Here is a 23997-nt window from a genome sequence, read left to right as displayed (position 1 = left end):
TGGCACAATCTGTAAAACAAATAGAAATCTCACCTGGAACATTCCCATAACCCTTTCACTTACTTTATCTCTGTCCCTCATCCACTCTTTCATGTTTCCTCCCTTCCTTCCTTCCTTCCTTCCTTCCTTCCTTCCTTCCCACCCCTTCACTTATCTGTGCTTCCCGAAATATGTCTCTCTTTATCACATGCGACATCACAGGATAGGCCTGTCTGAAGCAGGTAATGATTTTTCTGTTCTTATTTCTGCGTTGAGAGGGGATCAGAGTAGTGCTGGTTATCAGGTCATTTATTACCCTGCCAGCTCGCCACTCAGCTGTCTGGGTAAATGCAATCTCTCTTGATTCACACAATTACCCCAAGATAGAGAGGGGGAGAGAAATATCTATCACAGTGGCATTGTGGGTCAGAGAGAGTTTAGTGCTTCCCCAACCGACTAGACCTGCAGTTTCTTTGTGCACAAGGCTTGTTTGTGTGATGTTCATCTACAGCAGAAATAAATGCCAGGGGCATTAATCTACATTCTACTGCGAGATCTTCTGCTATACAGCCATTATGAACGTAAAACAAATGCATTATACATTCCTCATTTAGGGAGCTCATCACTCCCTAAAGATCAAAGCTATATATTTCTTCCAGATTCATTGAACTAATGAAGCATTACGCTGTTTTTCTAGAGCAGGCTGTAAAGACCAAACACTGACACACGTGTTTCACACTACCACATGCTCTCCGGGTCAGCCAATGACAATAATAATAATAATAATAATAACATTATTATTATATTATTATTCGTATTTATGGTCCACGCACTAGTTTGGAGTACTCAGAATAATGTTAATAAATGAAAACCTACACTTCCATGACACTTCTTCATCTGTTAATGAAGACGGTGTGATACAGTTGAAAGCTCCAGATTAAGTGAGTTATTGGACCGTGGGTGGAGATCGTTTTGTCAACAACGGTTGCTGATGTTTAACCAACAGTAAATCTGATTTCTTTTAATTTCTTAAAACTGTGAATGAAAACATCTTTGACAACCAATATTAAGATTATATTTTCCTGATGTAAGGCACCTGCAGTTTGTATTTTGTATCTCCTCCCCTCTGCTCTGTTTTGGGACACTATCTTGTGCTAATGCACGCTGCATTCTGTTTCACCAGTACAGCCGGAGTCATCAAAAACTGCAAAGAAACAGGCCACATTTCTCCCCTAGCCCAGCACTTCTGCATGTGTCTGCAAGTGTGCGTGTGTGTGTGTATGTGTGTATGTGCATATGTATGTGTGTGTGTGTGTGTGTGAGCCTGATGAGAAGAGCTGCTCAGCAATATTTAGCGTTACTGCGACAGAACAGCTTTAGGACAGAACAGAACTCGGCTCACCTTCGGAAGAGACGCAATGAGAGTCACAGAGACAGAAATATATTTTGACTTTTGATGCTCCTCCATGAAACATTGTGCTTTCAGTGAGAGGAACACATCTCAATACCAAACAGTAAAAACACCTGCATCTGCTCACATGTGTACCACTCGCCTCTGAGAGAGAACAAGAGAACCTTGTGTGGCCAGAAACAAACAATTTAATGTGGCCTTGAATTGTCCAGAAACAACAGGAATAACTAAATTAATTATGACACTCTTCAACGCAATTTGTTACTTATCTGGATTGCATGTTAATTGTGACCTCAGCTTCTGCGTCATGGATTGTTTTTCACTCTGCTAAAAACTTTTAAATATGTGTGTGCTTTCTATATGGTTAGGGGTGATGTGTGATGAGTCATAACTCTAAAAGCTCTGTGTGTTGAGACATTTGCACACACATTTGTCTGTGCATGTGTTAATTTTGGGGTGAAAGACAGCATGCACGCACACACAGTTTTAAATATGGAGGAGCTCCCTGAGAATACTCTTAAATATATTAGCCATATCCCCTCACTTTTTGTAATCCATCTTTATATAAAAACGTGATTTAAAAAGTATTTTTTTGTATTGTGTGTATTGATCATACTTTTCTCAAGCGCTGTGAGGTGTTACGAATTAAATTAAATTCAGTACAATTTGATGTAACTCTCTATGGGTAGTTATATACATCAGGTTGCTCTCCTTTTAAGTCTTTCAGTTAACAAAGCATGTATCTAATACATACTCTATAGATAGAATACATAACATATTTCTAACATTACATAATCCAGACACTAAATGATGTGTGACATTTAGTTCTACTCAATGTCAATTGTGTTCTACACATTTGAGCTTTAGGAGCTGTTTGATGATGACGGACAGAGTAGGAGTGACTTTTGTTAAATATAATATATATAATTACTTTTATTCAGTCAAACTTTAACACATTGACCAGATTAAATAAGTTTTGTTTTGCATACCTCTTTGGGTTGCTCATAGCGCCTGCTGACAAAATTAAAAAAATTCCGTTAGTCCCAAAAATAAAGGGAGGTGCTGTGAGCGAAGTGTGAGGATGACACGAACAGGAGAACACCCAGAGCCTTCCACTTCTGGATGATATATTTACACTCAAGTGAGCTGCAGTGAAATGTGTCCCTTCCATCTTTAGAAATGTCTTTCACGTCCTCATTCTGATTGCAACGTAATGAGTGGCTCGCCGTCAGTTTGGTGCTTCGCCTTTGCCGGTTGAATAAACTGTTGGTCTAAGTTTGAAAATGCCAGACGCCAATGATACGATAACATACTGTCGGACACTTTTAGTAGATAAATATCTATATTCGTGTATGTGCAAGCCTGAGTGTGTGTGCAGAGGCCTGTTTGTGTGTGTGCTGGATTTGTGTGTATGTGGCTGTTAGATTGAGTGTGTGTGTATGTATGTGTGTGTGTTCACATGACCTCTAATGATGATGAAATATGTTGTTAATGTTGTGGGTTATTTTTGTCAACTGACATGTTGTTGTAGATGTGGTTGAATATTTTGTGTGTGTGTGTGTGTGTGTGTGTGTGTGTGTGTGTGTGTGTTTGATTGGACCTCCCTGAGCCAGTCTCCAGGTGATGAAACTCATCTGTTCTCCCCTGATTAAGGACAACAGATGGACTGGTATGTCACAACACACACACATAATACATTCAGTCATGAGTCATCTTTACACACATACATATTGTACAAGTCATATGGCCTGTAATCAATACTAAAGACACACAGAGTGGAAATAAATCTGTCCCTTAGATATCCATGCTTCAAGCTCAAATGACCCCGTTGCCCAGTCTAATTTCAACAGATCGCGAGTCAAGTTAAGATGGTGAGAATCCACTAAACAAAGTGCGTTTCTGCAACAACAAACGATTAGCTCCAATAAATTCTGCTGTTTAGTTGAGTTTATACGACTCTTCCATTACTGTGAATGCTTGATCTTTAGGTGTTTTTTCATTCCCTACTTCACCTTTCACAGATGTTCTGCAACCTTCTCACAGCCCACTAAGCAGAGTCAGTGTGTCCTTCAGGACCTCGTTAAAACACAGCAATACTTTCTAATCACAGTTCAGTAATGTGTACTTTCACACCCTGGGACTAATTATTTATACACTGTCATTCTGGGTCTCAAACTGATAAAGTGATAAGGATTATGACCCATTTACAACCTGCGAGTGTCATTTTTAAGGTTCCTGGCTGCAGTTCTCAATATCAAACTTGACAACAAGCTTTTGGATGGGCCATGAAATTTCTTTTTCAAGTTCGTATTCAACTGATCGTATTAAACTTGGGAGACTGTGACTGGAGAGAGTGAGGTTGATTTAAGAACGTCCACGCAGCAGATGATTTGTTAATCTCTCAAATTATCTTTCATTACATAATATCGACACGGAGCACCACAAATCTTTGATCTTGTAAAACTTGCTGGTGAACCGGATGTGACCCTGGAGCAGATACTCAACTCCCATATTAATCTGGCAGTAACTGTAAAACACTCCATTTGGTCTACACCCATTTGCCTTCGGGGCCACATTAATGATAATTAGAGGCTCTCAGCATGAGAGTTAATATCCCACCATATAATCCATGTCATCATGGAAAAAAAAAGACACAATATGCTTAGCAGGTGATAAAAGAAGAGGAAAACAAAAGAAAGAATAATTTGGACTCCCAAAATTAATGTTACATGATAGCTGAGGCAAATCGATGATTGCTTTAAAACAAACCAAAAATGAATTAAAACATAACTATTTCCATTCTTATCTCCCCAAAACATGGGGACTCGCCTCACACTCACAGCAACTAACCCACACACACACACACACACACCCACCCACCCACACACACACAGTGAAGAGAGATAGAGAAAGGAAGGAGGGAGAAGTAGAATGAAAGACAGAGAAAGAAAGAGAAAGAGGGGGGTGATAACAGCTTCAATAAATCATCCGGGCCAGTCGCCCCTCCCCAGGGATGTGGGATGGATTAAATTAAGCACTCCCTCTACCCGTGTGATCCATCCCTCCACCATTCTCTCTCTCTCTCTCTCTCTCTCTCTCTCTCTCTCTCTCTCTCTCTCTCTCTCTCTCTCTCTCTCTCTCTCTCTCTCTCTCTCTCCCCGTATAAATGCCAACAGCTGATCGCGAGACGGCACACTCACTGGAACACCTCGCGGACGCTGCAGAGAGAGAGAGTGGGAGAGAGAGAGAGAGAGAGACCGAGGGGAAGAGAGAGAGAGAGAGAGAAGAGAAAGAGGGGACGCTGTTGATCCATTCATTCGCCCGCAGGGAGTGTTACTGTGTGTTTGTGTTTTTTTACCGACCTGAGTAGTCATTAACGGGAATTAAGGACTATTTCTGCACCAAAGAGGGACGGGCACAGTGTCCGAGATTTTTCTTTTTGAAAAAGCTTCCAAAATCGTCCTCCCCCGGCCCCCCCCCCGCCCCCCCCCCCCCCTCCCCCTCTTATGTTCTTCGCATCCCTCCCTCCCTCCTCGATCTCCTCTTCCGCTTCTTTAAAGGGGCCCGAGAGTCGCCGCGCGCTCCGCAGGGTGCCTTCCACCGCTTGTTATATTGTTTTATTTTTTGTTGTTGTTGTTTTGTTGACAGCTCACGAGCTTCTCTGCCCCCTGTGTCTGCTGCGCGCTCGCGAGCAGAGTGCGCGAGGAACCCCCCGCGGGGGAGCTGTCCGGTGCTGAAGTTGAATTCCTCACCCTCTCTGCACAAGGACTACAGCAGGGAGACGGAACACTCAAGAGAATTAAGAACTGAGCCGCGGTTGAACTATTTTACCGGATCCACTCGCAGAGCGCGCTTCCTCCCCAAAACCTGAAGACGTCGTCCTCCCACTCTCCCGTCCTGCTGGTGTGTAACGGGCGAATCAGCACGCTGGCCAGGCCGTCGGGAAGCGGCTGTGTTTGTGAGAGTGTGTCGTTGTGTTGGTGAGCGCGTCGCACCACCATGCCAAGGTCTTTCCTGGTGAAAAAGGTGAAACTAGATGATTTCGCCGGAGCGGATTTGGAGAACGTCTACCGGCACAGGACAGGCCTCAGCCTGCGGCTGCATGACAAAGGTAGGTCACGCGAGCACGAGCAGTAACAGGTGTCTCACAAACAAGTCCGTCTGATGGAGGAGGAGGAGGAGGAGGAGGAGGAGGAGGAGGAGGAGGAGGAGGAGGAGGAGGAGGAGGAGGAGGAGGGAGGGAGGGAGCCTAACAATGCTGTTTTCCAAAAATAAGGCTTTAGCTTTGTGACTCAGAGGTGAAATGACCAGTTGTGTTCTGGAGGGATTCTCTGTGATTGATCACAACAGTTGATACAGACCTGCAACTCTCAACAAAATGTTTATAAAGCGTCAATATTTCAGTGTTGCAGCTCGTATCGTACCCTTTCTTACAATATCCTGTAATAGTTTTACATTAATCTGGCGTATCTGTGGCCTCTCCATTTGAAACGCATTAGTGTTGTTGCTACCTGCAGGGGGATGTGGGTGTACTATAAGGAGCCTATAATCATTGATTACAGAACAACGGCAGACAGCTCAGAGTTATCACATGGTTGTTACCTTTGTGATGGATAATAAAAGCTTCAAAGCCCCACACTACCAAGTCCACTACAACATAAGTAATTAATTATACATGACTGTAGAGAATTAAAACACTAAAGGACTGCCAGTATCAACAACCACTACACGCTGCTCTGTGATACCACCCACTATATTTACTGGGAGTGTTTAAGCCAAAGCAGGCTTGATTTAAGCGTTTGGGAGTTCAGTTGCCACTGGAGCAGAAAGGTCAGTTGAGAATCAACTAAATCCAGCGCGTCAAATGTTTCATTGATTTTGGCTCATAGTCAACTGGGACTTCCTCCCCTACGCAGGCTAAGTAAGGTTAAAAGAGATAAAGACGGTCAGTGTTTATTAATATCTGGTCCATTTTCACTTGTTTTTTTGGGGGGGGGAATTAACAATGGCAAAGCTCAGTCTCAGTCGCTTAGCGTCACATGGCATTTACGACTTTTTTGTATCCTGTAGGTTTGATGTAGATGTTTTATACAGAAAATAAACTGACAAAACATAGTGACACTTTATATTTAATAACAGTTTATATCATTAAAAAAAAACATTGGGATATTATTCACCAACCGCCTCGAGGTGAAGAACAAATAAGCCACAGTCTAGTTCTCCTTTATGTAACACTGCTGTGGCCAGAAACATGAGCACCAGAGGCCACAGTCCAGTGTTTTTCGTGATATTTTTTTAATCAAAATGATCCTCATCACAGGGCCCTCACTCTGCTGGGTGTTCAGGTATGGCTGTCCCATTCTTGCAGTGTCGGCAGATCTTTGCAGGATGACATCTCGCAGAGACTGAAGATTATTTGTCTTAATAAATGCATGTGCATCCCTAACAGCTGCCACAAGGCCACATTGTCACACCGCCACAAAAGCAGAATTGACTATGCTGACGACTCCTCTCAGTCCCTGATGAACTGTTGCATGTACAAAACAGATTCTGACTGGAAGTCACATTTCTATTCAAGGGCATTCATTATTTTGGAATGACTTGAAAAACTAATTAAAATAAAGCACTGATCTGATGTTCTGTTCCCCAAGATACAGAGATTTTGTGTTTCAATCTGAGCAAATTCTTCATCCAAGACATCAGGCCTTGTTTGGTATTTTTATGCTTACTGCGTTGGCTCTTTCCTTATAACGACATTATGAGTTTAGTCTTTGGGCATAACAAAGCACAACCCCATTGCAGTTATGTGATTCATTGTTCAGTGCTGCCTCTTTGCTCCTGCAGCTGTGGATTTCCTCACACTCTGAAACTATATGTGTCACATACATTTTTTTTTTTTTTTTAAATGAGAGCCAGGCAAATACAGCTACTGTATTGCTTCCACCCCCAATGTCATTGACACGTTGTTGCACATCAACATGTCTATTCCGTGTGCAGTCTTGCCTGCATGTCACTGCTCGCGGAGCAAAAAGCTGTCAGTGGTGTATTTATAATGTCGAGGTTAACAAGCCCTGCTTGGCTTGACACGCGATCTGCCACCTCAGCAGCACCGTGCAACGCTGCCTGTCCCGGCCACCTTTTGTCTCCATCCCTAACATCCGATGGCAACAGCTTAATGCAGCTTCTACATACAGTGCTGCACAGGCACTACCCACAACACTACATTAGGAACAACTCTCTGCTTGAACGAACATGCTTTTTTGGAATAATTTATATGGGACTGTGAATTCAGATGGGACGCTGTGGGAGATATGTAGTAGCTGTTATCGTATGCAGACAGATATGTAGTGTCACATAGATCATGTTGCTTCTGCATCTTACACACAAATGCTCTCAGAGACTGGATTCATTATAACAATACTAATTTATTAAAGGAGGAAAAAGTAACTATTTCGCCCTCCATTTCTCATCTTTTTTTTTATGTCTAAGTAATCACAACAACTTACAATTTACAAAAAGTAAATGAGCAGAAAACAACATGTGTGTAATGACCCAACTGCCAGGGAGGGAATCAAATCTAAAGGTATTGTATTATGTGAGTAAATATGCTAGGCGTATTTATGTACTGTACATTATTATTTATATTTAGAAATGTGTATACATTTGTAAATACGTATGATGCCTGTGAAAAACATGTCAAATGTGAAAGAATTTCCCTTTTTTACCATTTCATCAAGAGGGAGTCGTCATCGTCATGTGTCTTTACTGTTTCAGTGACTGTACTTTTCCCAAAAGGCTTGTCATGCAATTGTTAAACCCCTTGATGTATAAAAAAGCCGCCGTACTGCTGCCTGCACTGACTGTCACGGTGCCATCGACCTGCACCACACTGGATCTGTCCGTGGTGCTGATGCTCATTTTCAACAGCCTAAATCAGCTTTCTCAAGTTCAGGGTCAGCCTGTGTGCATTTATCTTCCTCGGAGGAAGTGTTTAAACTGCAACCTTCGAGAACTGAGAGGTAGTATATTGCTGGATTAGCTCAGGACTCATACTGCAGGCTTTTTCTTTTTCCACACTCCACTGATGGCCACAGGTGGGCAGGGGAGAGACAGATGTTCTGTGTTACAATACGCTAATTCAGACTAAAGTTGTTCAGATTAGTTACAGCTGCTGCTGCTGCTTTACTCACCGTGAGTTGAGAATCTTTACAAACTTCTTATTCAGGGTTAATGCAATGCATTGGACTTGGCCATAGTCGCTGCAGTATTACTCAGGGGCAGGTACATGCTGAAGGACTGAGTCTACCTCAGTGTTCTGTGTTCTTTTACACCCGATACGTGGCAGCTTACATTTAGAGTGAGAGGAGGACCAAAACACTCAAAACAGTGACTGGGATTAGATCTTACTGGAAACTTCTGTTTCCTATTGGATTGTCATCTTTACTTTTCCGCCCTTTCATTTCAACACGTACAAAAACTGTACGGCCTGTGATGTCACCGTTCGTGTTTATCCATAGCATTTAGTGAACGGCTTAGTGGTACAGTAACATGATATTAACAAGTTACTGGTTGAATGAACAACCTGTTTGGAGTATACACGTCGACCCATCATTTCTATGTAAATAAATGTACTCAAATGAGATGCAGGAACAGAACAATATACCATACAGCCGTATAAGTCGAGCTCTATATCACTAATGGTGAAGCACTTATTCAATTCCACCAATTTAGACTGTAATTGTGTCAGTATACCGAATGTCTGCATTACTGTATCTGTGGAGAAGGATAAGCTTGAGAAAAAAGGACTATCTGACTTCACTCTGTTTTTCCTGTCCAGCTGGTTACAACAGTTTAATGGCGTTAATCCAAACGTTCCCCCGTTGTGTCTCTGTCAGACGGACATGTGCGGTTGAGAGTGTCTGCAGACCAGTGTCTGAGTGTACGACTGGTATATCGACCCTGGTCTCTGGTGTGTGTGTGTGTGTGTGTGTGGGGGGGGGGGGGGGGGTGGGGGCTCTTTGCTTCCTAAGATTTTTTTAATTGAGCAAATCGATCACCTATCAAGATATGTCATGGATACGTCAAGGACAAATACTTTAATCTGGATCTGTATGACTTGTATTCCCACATCTCTCTGTGAAACCATTTTTATATTAACTTCCGTAACCTAACACTGTTTTCTTTTTTCCTTGTCAGCTCGATACATCAGTGACTACATCAGCCCTGTTGTGTACGATGGTGAGAGTGACGGTGGGATCAAAGTGCCCTCCCCAGACCCCATTTACGATGGTATCCACAGTGACTATGGGGCCCCTGACTCCGAGTCCCCTGACAGTCCCAGTTCAGAAATCACCGACGGCTACATCAACGGAGATGCTGCCGTGAGTGAGGGTTACACAGTCGATGCCTTCTTCATCACCGATGGCCGCTCCAGGAGGAAAGCTATCAGCAGTCCCAGGGCCATCCAGAGGCACACCTGCAACGAGTGCGGCAAAACCTACGCCACGTCTTCCAACCTGAGCCGGCACAAACAGACACACCGCTCGCTGGATAGCAAGCTGGCGAAGAAATGTCCGACGTGCAGTAAGGTGTACGTGTCCATGCCCGCCATGGCCATGCACCTGCTCACTCACGACTTGAAGCACAAGTGTGACGTGTGTGGGAAGGCGTTCAGTCGACCGTGGCTTTTGCAGGGCCACATGCGCTCTCACACAGGCGAGAAGCCTTTCGGCTGCGCCCAATGCGGGAAGGCCTTCGCAGACCGCTCCAACCTGCGCGCTCACATGCAGACCCACTCGGCCTTCAAGCACTTCAAGTGTAAACGCTGCAACAAGACCTTCGCGCTCAAGAGTTACCTGAACAAGCACTATGAGTCTGCCTGTTTCAAAGGCCCCTTCTCTCCTCTCGGCCCCCTAGATGCATGACCCCCCCGCATAGATAAAACAGCAGACAAAACTGCAGACATAAATTACCATTATCCTTACAGACTGAACTGCAGTCACAAACAATCTATTTTTGGTCAGAATGTGACCTTGCTCTCCCTCGCCCCCCCACTCTCTCACCTGCCCCCCACCTTGCTTTCCCTTGGAGCCTGTTCATAACGATGACGATAGCACAATTTTTCTCCTTGAGATTTGCCCACTTAAGGATTTAACTGATCTACGCATGCAACTTCCTCAAAAACTCTCCACCTCCTCCTTCTCTGACTGTTCTGGATGGAGACAATAATACTTACACGGCTTCCTTCTGGCAATTAGAGACAGTACGGCATCCTATATTTTGAGACACTGATGATGATAATGATGATGATGATGAAGATGAAGATGGCGACAAAGACAATAGTAAGCCTATAGCTACTGGGTTCCTCCTTGCACTGAAAAGCAGTGAAAGAGTTTTTTTTCTTTTCATTTTGTTTTCTAGGGGAATAATTATAGTAATAATGATGATAATAATAATGTTCTGCTGCACCAAGTGACCATATTCTCTCCACTACTGAGGTACAAATACTATTTATTTATTTACTTATTTTCGCATTGCTTTCTTCTTTTTTATCTGTTGTATGTTTATACTTGATTTGATAATAACGAAATGATACCGTTAATTTATTTGTTGCACTTTAATTTCTTTATATGTATGTAGGATAATTGCCAACCTCTTTCTATCAGTACAGGCCAAAGCATATGTCACTTTTTTTTTAGTACTATTTTTCTTAATACGTTTGTTTTTTTTTCTTCTTCTTAACGTTATTGCATGCAAAAAAAAAGAAAAGAAATCTATGCCAACATCATAAAAGCTTATGATTTTTGCCAAATTCCTATAGATAGAACCTGAGGGCAATATTTTTCTCTTGGAGCCTCCGTAGGACTCTTTAAAAGCAATAATCACCTAATGCATGGTATTTTATGATGAAGTTATGAAGTATTACCATACTGTATAGCAGTTAAAATCAGGTATGTTTTACTTCACCTATAGTCATGAACAGAAGAATACTAATATTACAGACATCAGGGAACATGCCAATGTAGTGTTAGAGAAACAAAAAGAAAAGTCCTGTCTTTCCTCTCTTGTTATGCACTGCCTGCCTCTTAGTGAGTAGAACTAATGTAGGATGTAGGCTAGAGAGGCTGGGATCAGCTGCCTGCTGGGTGTGAGGCCTATTGTAGGACTATAACCCTGACAGACCCGTGCTTGGCTAATTCTAGCATGAAATAAGCTTGCTAACAATAACCAGGGGAGGCCTAACTTAGGCCTCTCACCATTTTACTGGATTGGATCATTGGCCATTCATGAGAGATTAAGGGTTCATCAAGGGTCTGGCATGTTAAAATGGGACCTGTTGAAAACACATCTTCTGATACAAAGAAATGATCAAATAAGGTCAATACAGCAATCAGATCCGAATTTGACACGAAAGTAAGCATACGGTACCTAGACACTCTCAGTATGATTTCGATAGAAAACCAAGTCAAAGTTGGGTCCATTGTTGAAGTTGGACTTTAAATGCACTGCATTATTCAACTCCTCTTCCAGTGCACTTCCAAACCATAAAGTGTGCATTCTTAAAGCACAGGAAAAGCATGCACTTTAGCTGGATGGTCCGATTGCAGCTTAACTGTTACAGTCCAATAGATACATTAGGCCAAGTCCTGATTATTCTGCAGTAGGCCCCATTTAGCCCTACTGGGCTGACCATGATAATAATTCTACAGGTGATGTACCTACCGGCTCTCTCTCATTAACCTGAACCCACAGATACGTTTTTATCTAGGTGGCCAATACCAGTGTTGCTGAACCCAGTTCTCTGCAGCTCAGAAACCTTTTCTACAGACTCATGGAGCTTCCTGAGAGACAGACTGACACAGATCCGCACAAAACATAAAGTGTTTGTTTATATGCCATATGTATTCATTGTAACTTTGCATAGAAACACATGGGCACAAGTGCATCAGTTCATGCACACAAGCAAGCACACAGTGAGCGATACACAAGGAGAATCTGACTACAGTCAATTGAAATTAAATTGGTTTAATATTCAGATGTGAATCCCTGACAAAAGAAGTTTGGATAATTGCAATGCATCCTCAGGCATGAGATTAGTGATATCCAACACCATTTAGGGTTTCAGGGACAAAAGGAGAGTCTGCTCTGATACGTGGAGCCAGAATCTAATTTCATTTACATCTCAGAGATAAAGTTAAAGGACCTGTATGAAATCAAAGGCTGTCAGATCTATAGTCTGAAGTCAAAAAGTCAACATTTTGTTTTGAAAGTCTTGTTGCAGGAGTCGATACAATCTTTAAGTCTTTCACAAAGCATCTTTTTTTAATGTGGCTTACAAGTCAGTGAGAAAGAGGCAGTTTTTGTTGTGACTGGAGCAACATCAGTATGCAAGTCAGCACATTACAGGTCTTATTTCTCTTATTGATGTGTGAACTAGATTTGAGCTGCAATAACTTGAATTGTATCAGACCATTAGTTACAAAGCTTCCACTTTTTCTGATTTTAAACTCTTTGCCAAAATACTCTACACATAAGAGTGGGTAAAAAACATAACATTTGGTGCTTTAACACTTACAAGTTCGACACAAATACAATCCCAGATCAAAAGCACAAGTTTGGCAAAGAACACAACAGCATTACAATATTTCTCATGCTAGAGATATAAATAAGAATATGCTATTATTTTAACCACCAACTCTAACATCTTATTATTATCATTTCCATCTGAATGAGAAAAAACCGTAATAACACAATTTCTACTACAACAAACCACCGAGTCTCTCTGACAGCTCTCTGTTTAGGCATCACAAATTGTATTTGTGTCGTATTGTGTTTTAAAACTCTCTGCAACTTTGCACTGCAGCCTAAACGTCTTAAGGGTATTAGGCTGAAGTTGTTGTTGTGGCTGTCTGGTGGTTTTGGGATAGAAAAGGTGTGTGTGTGTGTGTGTGTGTGTGTGCGTCTGTCTGACTGTGTGTCTGTCTCTGGGTGAGCTCCAGGTCTGTTCTCTCGAAGCACTTCCATTCTAGTCATCTCCACCTTAAAGAAAGTAGCACAATGAAACTAACTAGAATTCAGGTAGAGAAGAATTAAAAACCTTGTACTAGCTTGACCTCTCTTCTTTTTTTGTATTTCCAAGTTACGGAATGATGATAACCTAAATAATAATTTATTGCAGGAGGGTTTGTAAAGAATCCTTTGGATTGAGACATTTTTACTGCTGTATAGCGATATCTAACACACCTTATTCTCAAGAGGTTTGGCTCTCAGTTGCAGAGACAGGATCTCTTGGGTTTTTTGAGCCAGAATTCAGACAATGTAAGCACAATGAACACAAAGCATTTTGTGGCACTTCATAATAAAGAATAATCTTAACCAACCAGGGCAGTTGTCATAGTTGTGTGTCTTTTCTTGTTTTAAGAAAGCCGTCTGTAAATTACAGTGAATACACGCACAGCAAATCCGGAGCATTGGGCTGTAGCTGCTACGCTGCACTTGAATTGTGAGTAACATTGTTTTTTTTATTCCTTGTAAACTTTTTTGAACCCTATTATGTACCTTCTGTTTAAGTAGCTTTTAAAGCAATTCGTGTGGATACAGTGTGTTTACCTTTAAGTCAGAAGAGTGTTCATTTACATAGAATAACACTCAACTCTGCACTCCACAGCCCATACTTTGCATTAGCTCCGTCAATATTGTATGTTTAAAGAGGGAATGGGCAAACACTGGTGCACAGTGTGCTCATTAGCACTCTTTAGGATGGAAGCTATCAGCCAGTAATGGGCTGCCTGCATGGCTAAATACAGCTGTTTGTTCATTCCATATTTGGACATTTAGAAGCAGTTAAGCCCCTTTGTTTCAAATCTTATGTATTCCTCTATAACCTTAAATATTGAACAAAGATTAAAGTAGAGAAAAAAAAACATGCTAATAGGTAGTTTTAACTTAACCAAATAAGGGGGCAATAACGTAGAAAGACTTGGACAAAGCTTTTTCTCCGTTAATGTAAATTGTGCCGGCACATATCCAACTTTTTTTTTAGACCCAATGTATTTTCCTCAATATCAACAATAAAGATAGGAAACACAAGGCCCGGATGAAGCTTCTGTGTACTGACAGACATTCACATTATTGTTGAGATGGAAACAATAATGTATATAGAAAGCATATTAAAAAAATACTCTGTGAGACCGTGGCTCTCTGTAGGTGACATTGCAGACACGCAGCACGGGAAACTAACTCGTCTTTATCTTGCAATGACTTTTAATTAAAGGTGACCTGGACAGGCATCGTTTCAGCTGGACCTCAAAGCAACAACTTTTTGTGTAATTTGCAATTTATTATGCATTTTTATTTCTATACCAAGCCAATTTTTAGCGATGTCATTCCTATCTAGTGTATCATAATTGAAGTTAGTTTGTAATATATCATGCAGTGGGTAGTCCATCCTCTGATGGAGTTACAGTCCAAACTTGATGTTAACTCCATGTGTGTGTCAATAGTCAAAATCTATTGTTGCTATGCCAACACTTGTGGTAACCAAGGCAATAAACTATCTACAGTATCTATAGGAGTAAACTATCTGAACTGCTTCAACAAAGACACAATGCAGCACTCTGCAGCTTTATGAAGTGCAGAATATTTCCCAACCCCAACCAGAACAGCAGTTGGAAAAAAGACAGAAATGTGGCTGCCCACGACTATGAATCACCTTTACCTCCCTCCTGTCTTCAAACTTCTCCTTTTCTCCTCATCTTTCTGTCCCTCTCATTGATTTCCCTCTGTTCCTCCTGTCCTCACATCTGGATTCTCTCTCCCCTCCTTTCTCATATCCTTTCTTTCTCCCTCCCCCATCTCTCTCACCTGTCTGCGCCTTCCTCCTGCGTGTTCTCCTCCAGCCGTCTTCCACCAACCACCTGCTGCCAAGTCAAACCAGGCCATCAGGCCTTTGAGGACCTGAAAGTCATTTAACTCCTGGTAGATAATAAGTCTTAGAATATAGCTCCTCTCTCAGATAATAAGCTTTATCACTTGATTGCTCTGCACACTCCCTACTGTCTTTAGATTCATGTCCAGGGACCTAGTCAGGCGAATCACACTATTTCCTTCCTGGCAAGTCAAATTAACAGTGTGTGTGTGCGTGTGTGTGCGTGTGTGTGTGTGTGTATATGTGAGTGTGAGTGTACCAAGACTGTTCATTACAGGGAATGAGAAATTGCTGAGGGTGCAAAATAAAATCTAACCAGCCCAAAGGCTTGCTACCAGTAGTGAATGCGTCGGGTGGAATTAGTTAAACAGTTAAGATTTAATGATCCACAACTGTGACATAAACCTCTTTATTTAACCTCATGCTGACTTTAATTTGAATCGGCTTTGATAGTCCCTTAGAAACTTCCGTCTCTTCACCTGTCCTCTTTCCTATTCTGCTCTTTTGCGTTCACCTCCTCTCTCCTCTGCCCCACATCCTCCACATCTCATCAAACTCCTATTGGCAAACCCCTCCATTGTTAGCATTTTACTTGATCATTATCTAATGCCGGTTGATAGATGCTGCAATTAAATGACAGGAAAGTAGATCAGGAAGTTAAATCAGACAACTTTAAAATGATGATTGAATGGTGTAACACAGTGAGATTTTACAGTTGAAGAATTCAGCAACTATTAGGTCATTTGGGTGATGTTGATGATATTTCAGTTGCTGATATTGTTTCAGAGACAAAGGAAATACTTGTTGGGACCTGTCTTTCCCAGAAAATATCCAGATGATGATCTGGAGACAGCACACGAGCCCGTAAGGAGTTAACAGACCAATGATGTAACTACATTCAGCATGCTGCTGTAAGTAAACGCTTGTTTTGGAGGTTTTGCTGATGCAGGTGTACAAAGAATTATAGATGGAACTGAGACATAGATAAACACTTTCAATACAAGTGTCCAAATGAACAAAAAAAAGAACAAATTCTAAATCCTCCTGAGTTAGAGAAAGCGACACGCTGGAACTTAACCGGCTCATTTCGGCTCAGCTGGTCGTCCCCGATGACACCGAGTTTCCAGGGTCACATCAGGTGTCAGAGAGCAGATGTTTAACAATGTGTAGTCATGGGTAATAATGATGACCTCAGACTTGTCTGTGATCAGCTGTGGGAAATGTTTTGCAGGTTGAGAAAGCAGAAATGTAATAAGCACATCAGTCATCCTCTCTCATCCTTCCCATTCCCTCGCCTCTCATTGTGTCTCCTCTCATTCATGTCACTTCTCCTCCACCCCAACCTCTGTAATATTAGGCAGAGCAGTAATAAATCCAGCTTCCTCTGGGTTCCATGATGTCATCTGTCAAAGCAGGCATCATTATGTGCTTTATGAACTAAGTCGTGCCATGCTGTGCTGGGATCACGCATATCAATTTAGACCCAGTCCAACTGATATTAAATTGCTTTATTTTTGTCTGCTACAGCAAACACATCAGCTTTGTAAACCACTTGTCATGTGTTCTCCTTTGAGTAACCAAAAGGGAGCTATTGGAATTTGATAATAGTTTTTGATGATCACGCCCCGTTCATTTTGCAGTAATTTGATGGGATACATGTTGGGTAACGTCTACGTCCACCTTATTTTAATGGAGTCATTTAAAGACTCAAAAGACAGCAGACGTCCCACTAACTCAGCGACAGCAGCCTGCAACTGTTCACACGAGAACCACAGACTCTGAACAACTTATAAACATAAGTTATCATAAACATCAACACAAGCCTCGGTGCAGCCCTACTTATCATGTTATACGAACAAAAGGGAAGTTTTACAGCTTCTTCAGCAGCAGAGCTGTTTCTCCTCATCACATTTGGCAGATATACAGACGGCACATATTCTTTCAAAAAATCTCCCAGAGCTATTACTATAATAAAAAAAGGGATGTTTCGCCATGTGTGGTATGATCCCATATGGACATTGGTAAATAAACAGTGTCTGCATCTACTGTACATATTATACTTGTATCCTTTATCTGCTGCCGAACAGTGAATGGTAAAAATAAAATATCTGTATCCGCGTCTGTCTTCCAACTCCCACTCCAGACGTGCTTGATGTTCAGAGGGAAGCAGTGCAGGACAGGGCTGTGAATGTTCTCACCAGTTCTCTCGCAGGCTATTTGTAGAGATGGCAGCTGTCATCAGAAACATCAACGGAGATCAACGAAGAAACATTCTGTTCACAACTGGTAGGTGGAGGTGTGGAATTCCGGGGGAAATATTTGAAGCAACTAGATTAAGATTTCTCAGTCGTCGTCTTTGTATTGCATGAGGCTCGCCTTTTTAATTAAAGATGTGTCATTGGGTAACGAGAATGTCCAGCTGCAAAATAAATGCACTTGTCTGGAACAACTTACTCAATATGCATTGTGCAAATATGTTTTTACTACAAGAGATGATATTGACCTGTTAGATAACAAGACGGTAATTGGAGAACAATTCATTCCACTCATTTTTTTTCTCTTTTTCTGATGCACACTGTCGAAAACAGACAACATCATTTAACATTTTCTTCCAGACAACTAACATACTGTGAAGGTAGATTTTCACATTCATTTGAGCCACACTTGACGACACTATTCACATTTACAGTAGAGTATTTTCCAGAAGAAATAGTATAGATGCTGCACAGAAACAGCCAAAGAAATCCTTCCTCCGGATAAGAAACATTAAAAAGATGTCAAAGCTGCCACTATTTCTCACCTTAAAAATAGCTGCGGCATGTTGCGTTTGTAGCATCACACCTTCTAAAGTAGAGCTGTTCAACTGGTTTCTACTCTGTTACCAGATGACAGGCGCCGCAACAAGATAGACGGACCTGTTTGAGAGCGTGGGTAAGAATATATCTTAATTGCATGTGCGCATGTGTGTGTTCGGATGTGTGCATGCTGCGTGAAGGCCTCCATGTGCGTTTGTGTACCTCGCCTGCAGCTGATGAGGCATTGCTTATACCTGCTTTAACGCCAGCAAATAGACCACATCATTTGTCCTACAAATCATTTTGTTATTTATTAAAGCACAACGTGTTATTTTGGTGACACAAGAACACATCACACAAGTTATTTGTAGCTCTTAATTTGATACTTCTGTAGTGCACTGCAGGCAGCAGATTTGAAGCGTCAGCAGCAGCGCTACCTGCGCTTACAGTGACAGGAGACGTTGATGTGTTTTATTTATCGTTTCGTGGCCTGTTAAGAAGTTCCCTTCATTCCGTTGCAGAAACCTATAAACAAACAACAACCCGTCTAGTCTCTGAAGTTACAAATTCAAACTGCAGCAGATGAATTCGAGTTGATTATTGCGCCACGCTAAAGACAGATGGCCCCATTGAAACAGGGTTTGTCTCATTCAGTTTGTTCTGTTCAACTAAAATGATGATGCTAATATCTTGTTTTCAATAATCTACTGGCGAGTACATCCGTTTATGTTATGTTCCTGGTTAAATCAATATCATCACCATTAGCATCATAATCAGTACCTTCCTCTTCTAAAAATAAAAAAAATCTCCCGGACCAACACAATTATGCTTTTAACAGAACTTCCATTACACCTGTTACTTCTTCGTGATAATAATCATCAACGACCCTATTACTGTACCTCCACCAATAAGAGCAACAATAACAGCAAACAACTGTTTAGCCGATAATAATGCAACTTAGTTCAGTTTAGCATTTAAAACAATAGTTATGCCTTTAGATTTGGTAGAAAAGGCTTTTTCAGTTCTAGCAGTAATGACGTCAACAATAAAAGCTGAGCACATGATGAGTGGAGCAGCACACCGTGTTGGCATGCTGCAGACTGCCATGTACACCTGTATGAGTATGGCTGCATGTTATTAGTCCGCTGGTGGCCAAGCAGCTGACGTAGCTGAGCCACTGCGATGGAGGAGTTGATGCCAATGAGCGAATGCAGTGGTTTCTGCGTAAACCAACACAACGCTCCATGAAATGGTGACTGATAAATGGACCGGCACAACAGCTCCTTTCTCGTCTTCCGAATTCAGCCCCTTCACACACCCATGCATACACTGAGAGGCTATTGCGCAATGTGCCACCCTGCACATCGGGACTCATAATTCACATTCACGCACCGATGGCACAGCCTTCGGGGGCAATTTAGGGTGCAGGCAAACTGCAGGAGCCGTGGACACTTGGTACGTCTTGTTTGTGTCATGGAGGTCATTGCATTGCGCACACGCAAACACACAGAACAGAAATAATTATTCATCGTGCTCCTCAAACATTTATAGGCATCTTTATTTGACTTGGACATTGGCTGAGAGCATGGGCCTGCCTCTGAGCGCTGTAGCTAAGCAAATATTATTGAGAGAGAGAGAGAGGGAGAGAGAGAGAACGATGGAGTGCGAGGGGGGGGGGGAATTAAAAGAGAGAGGGAGAAAGAGAGAGGGGGAAGGAGAAAAGAGAAGGTGGGAGGAGAAATGAGGGATAAAAGGAAATGAGACAGACAAAGAGAGTTAGAGCACTTAGGGAGTGGAGTAGAAAGAGAGAGAGAGAGAGAGAGAGAGAGAGAGAGAGAGAGGAGGAGGAGGAGGAGGAGAGGATGGAGGGATAGAGGTAGCTCAGGGAGGAGAGGAGGGAGACTTGACCCAGATTGGGAGCCTAACAGCAGCAGCAGCAGCTGAGTGAGTCGGTGAATGTTTAATAGCTCCAACCACTTGCACGCTGACACACACATACATGCACGCACATCCCCCCCCACCCCCATCCCCACCACACACACACAGAAGCACACAGACACTGTTGACTGGGACTCTTGTTGCTGGAGTTCAGCTCAGGCCTGTTGAATTACTGTGGTGGTGATGTGATTATATGTGTAACCGGAATAAAAAAATACTGCCCAAACATGCACTGGATTTACTGGTGATGCCTAGTCTGTACGGCCGTGGGAGAAGTCCACTCTCTGTTCTGCATCAGCGCTACAGCGACGGAAACCGTGGAAACCGTCCATCCGGCATGCACATGTATCACCACTGTATTAGCTACCATTACAATTCCGTTGAATAACGCAAACTTACTTCTGCACACACAGAATTGGAGACTCTACCGTCTTCTATTGGCAAATGTTTGGTCCTCTAACATTTGTCAATTTCTATAAATATATGTAATGCCTTGACAAACTTGACAAAACCAATGAACAGGATACCTCACTTCTGCCTTGCATCCGTCCTGCAGCAGCACTTCGTGGATGCTGTTTAATCTTGCATCAATACTGCATTAGTGTTGCAGCAGCCACTGCAACCTGTTCTGTCTCGAATGAGTGACTCCAGTCAACGGGCAACTTGAAACTTGAATGTTGCTCATGCTTAAAGCATTTCCTGCAACCGTGATTAAAATGAAATTAACAAAGCATCACATTAGACCTGTCATTGTTGCTCTTATGTAATGTCACATTATTACATTATTCTCTACTGGAGAAACTTCTTCACATATGATCCTATGAAGGGGCAACGTGAATTGCATCTTTGATCACGGTATATGTAATTGTGTATGGCTCTGTTCTATTCAGGTGTCCCAGTAGGACATGGCAGAGTGACAGTGAACCAGCATGCTAAATACCAGCATCCTGAACAGAAGCAGATAAATGGAATTCAGCCATCATTCATCTTTATCATTTACACTGGCGCTTCCCCGACTGTGAGATGTCCAAATGTATTCTGTGAAAAAGTGCCTATTTCAATACCACGTCCAGTGATTAGCAGGACTACCTACTAGTGCCTGACACAACCAGATACATGGAATCATGGGGATATATTACAATAAGATATTGTGCAGCCGAAAGCTGGAAGAATGGATGATAGCGGTCACCAGAAAAATAAAAGCGCCCAACTCACCCCCTCTCACACAAAACAAGTCGTAGGCAGTTGATATCAGCAGTTTACCACAATAATCTGGGCCGTGTACATAAGCAGCCTCAGAGCACCACGCCTAGACAAATAACAGAACCAACTAGTAAACACATGCATTTGTATTGGTTATTAATGGAGTCTGCATAATCTGAAATCTCAGCACATTTCCTCTTTTTCTTTTCCACTTACTGTAATTATTGTGTGAAGCGTTCACTATGAGGGTTTAGAACATTACAGCACATTATATTTCTCACTAAGATTACTGTAATATCGACTTGTATTATTAAAAAAAATAAGTGGTGGCCCAGTCTGTTGAAACAGAAGCAGTAGAAAACGTTAGTAATGTAAAGATGGCCTCAGTATCAAACCTGAAACACAGGATGAGAGCCTGCTATTGATGTATTGCCATATTGCCCAACCCTCCATGATCCACTACAGTAGACAATATGTAATTTAATTTGATCGGCATCACCAAAGCAGTCATAGTTCAGGGTTGAGCCAGCATTGATGCCTCTGGGGTTAAAGCCCCCAATCGAGTCTCTCGACTGCTCCAAAGACAAAGGCAGAAGTTCATGGACTCTTTTTTACAGCTACAATTGTAAATATGAATTCTTCCTAGACTTGATAGCAAAAAAACTATTTTAGGGGGTCATTTTACCCCAAAAAATGATGCTTTGGTTCCAAGGTCATACAAATGTGTCTTCATGTTGAGGGAAGGTCATATGAAAGACAGAAGTGAGAGCATCAGTGCAGCATGAAAAATATGGAAAAGAGGACAAAAGGATTAGTAGCATAATATACGGCCGCTCCCCAACACAACACATACATCACCCTCCTTTCCTTGACTCATATACACACAAATGCACTCACACACACACGCAGAATACACAGCATGGAATGCAGCGATGCTGAATTTCACCGCTACGCACAACTAAGCAGAAATGAGACTGAAGTGGAAGCTGTTCGCTTCTCTCTCTCTCTCTCTCTCTCTCTCTGTCTCTTTCTCTCTCTCTCTCTCTCTCTCTCTCTCTCTCTCTCTCTCTCTCTCCCTTGTTTCAGAAGTCAGCACTCTTGTTCATGTTTTCAACTCCAGTGAGTCACCCTGTGTGTGTGTGTGTGTGTGTGTGTGTGTGAGTGTCGGGCTGCTATTTCAGCATTTTCCAGCGCTATCGATTCAAACCAGCCTGCAGGGTAAAAACCAGGCCCCTTACAGCCACACACACACACACACACACACACACACACACACACACACACACACACAGCCACACGCACACACCTTAAGTTATATACTACAGGCACGCAATTGAAAAGACAGATGCACACTCACTCACTCCCACACACACACACATTATGACATACACACATATAACATTTATATGTGTGTATGTCATAACATACATTTGTTTTGATGATCATGTGTGTTATATTCTCACACAGTCTACACATGAGTGTGTGTGCGCGTGTGTACAGTATGCCATGACAGTATGGATGATTATGTTCATGCAGGTTTGTATTTTTGTGTGACCTTCATTTACAGTACTATACACCCAGCAGGCAATTGAATAGAGGAGATATGCACATGCAGTGTGATGACTCAAACGCTATATTAAAGCCTCTTCTCTGCATGTGTGTATGTGTGCATATGTGTGTCTCAGAGAGAGAGAGAGAGAGAGAGACGCACATGTTAATGTGTGTCGGTTTGCAAGGTTAAACTATTTTTGTTTACATACTTGTGCATGAGGTGTGAAAGCATGCGTCGTACAGTTATTTGTAAATGTTTAACAGGTTAAGACTGATGTGTCTATGTGTGTGTGTGTGTGTGTGTGTGTGTGTGTGTGTGTGTGTGTCTGTGTGTGTGTGGTCAGTACCAAATAATGTGGGTCCAAAACACTTTGAGAGCAACAAGAGTATTCATGTGTTTGCGAGTGTGGAAGAGAAAACAAAACACAAACTGATGTGTGTTTCCAGTGAGGCAGGAGTATGTTTGGACTCCCAGTCAAGGTCACCCACACAAACAAACACACGCATACACACAGTGGACACTCGAACAGTTACCTGTTTGTATTTGGACATATGTGTTGCATATATGCATGCAGCCACACACACACACACACACACACACACACACACACACACACACACTCTCTCTCTCTCTCTCTCTCACCCTCCAGTGCTTGAGTGAAGGATACGCAGCAGGTGTGGGTCAAACCAACCGTGCCACATCACACCTCACTGTGTGGCGTATTCCTCCGCTGCTGACCTCAGCTGAAAATAGAACCAGGAAGTAGTTATTTCCAGACCTCATTTCCACCCACACCAGGGGTAGACCACAATTAGCACAACATCTCTGTTTCTCTAACCGCCTCCTACTGGCACTACCTACCTGACTGTAACTATGTGGAATGTATGTGCCACAGAAATGAAATCATTTCTCTAGGTGCTATTTATGCTGTAAAATTAGTGAATAACTGAATCACACATGATGTCTGTACATTACATGTCTTAGGCCCTGAACACCTCAGAGATCAATTATCTGGTGATGTGGTTTCTGTAGATGGCATTGCCCTGGCATCCAACACCACTGTAAAGAATCTCGGCGTTATCTTTGACCGAGACTTGTCCTTTAACTCCCACGTTAAGCAAATCTCAAGGATTGCATTTTTTCATCTACGTAACATTTAAAAAATCAGGCACATCTTGTCTTAAAACGATGC

The 23997-nt window shown here is 42.2% G+C and overlaps 1 protein-coding gene across 1 annotated transcript; it reads left to right on the top strand.

Moving 5' to 3' along the window:
• The first annotated feature begins 4582 nt into the window (after window positions 1-4582).
• LOC117745609 (transcriptional repressor scratch 1-like) lies at window positions 4583-13776 on the top strand. Its single transcript, XM_034554050.1, has 2 exons — window positions 4583-5501; window positions 9587-13776. Exons 1-2 carry the CDS (start codon window positions 5390-5392, stop codon window positions 10312-10314), a joined length of 840 nt encoding a protein of 279 aa, XP_034409941.1. The 5' UTR covers window positions 4583-5389; the 3' UTR covers window positions 10315-13776.
• Window positions 13777-23997: the final 10221 nt, after the last annotated feature.

This window comes from Cyclopterus lumpus, chromosome 16 (assembly GCF_009769545.1).
Source record: "Cyclopterus lumpus isolate fCycLum1 chromosome 16, fCycLum1.pri, whole genome shotgun sequence".
Taxonomy (NCBI): domain Eukaryota; kingdom Metazoa; phylum Chordata; class Actinopteri; order Perciformes; family Cyclopteridae; genus Cyclopterus; species Cyclopterus lumpus.
Note: the sequence above shows the minus strand (reverse complement) of the source record. Positions and strands in the feature narration are given on the sequence as shown.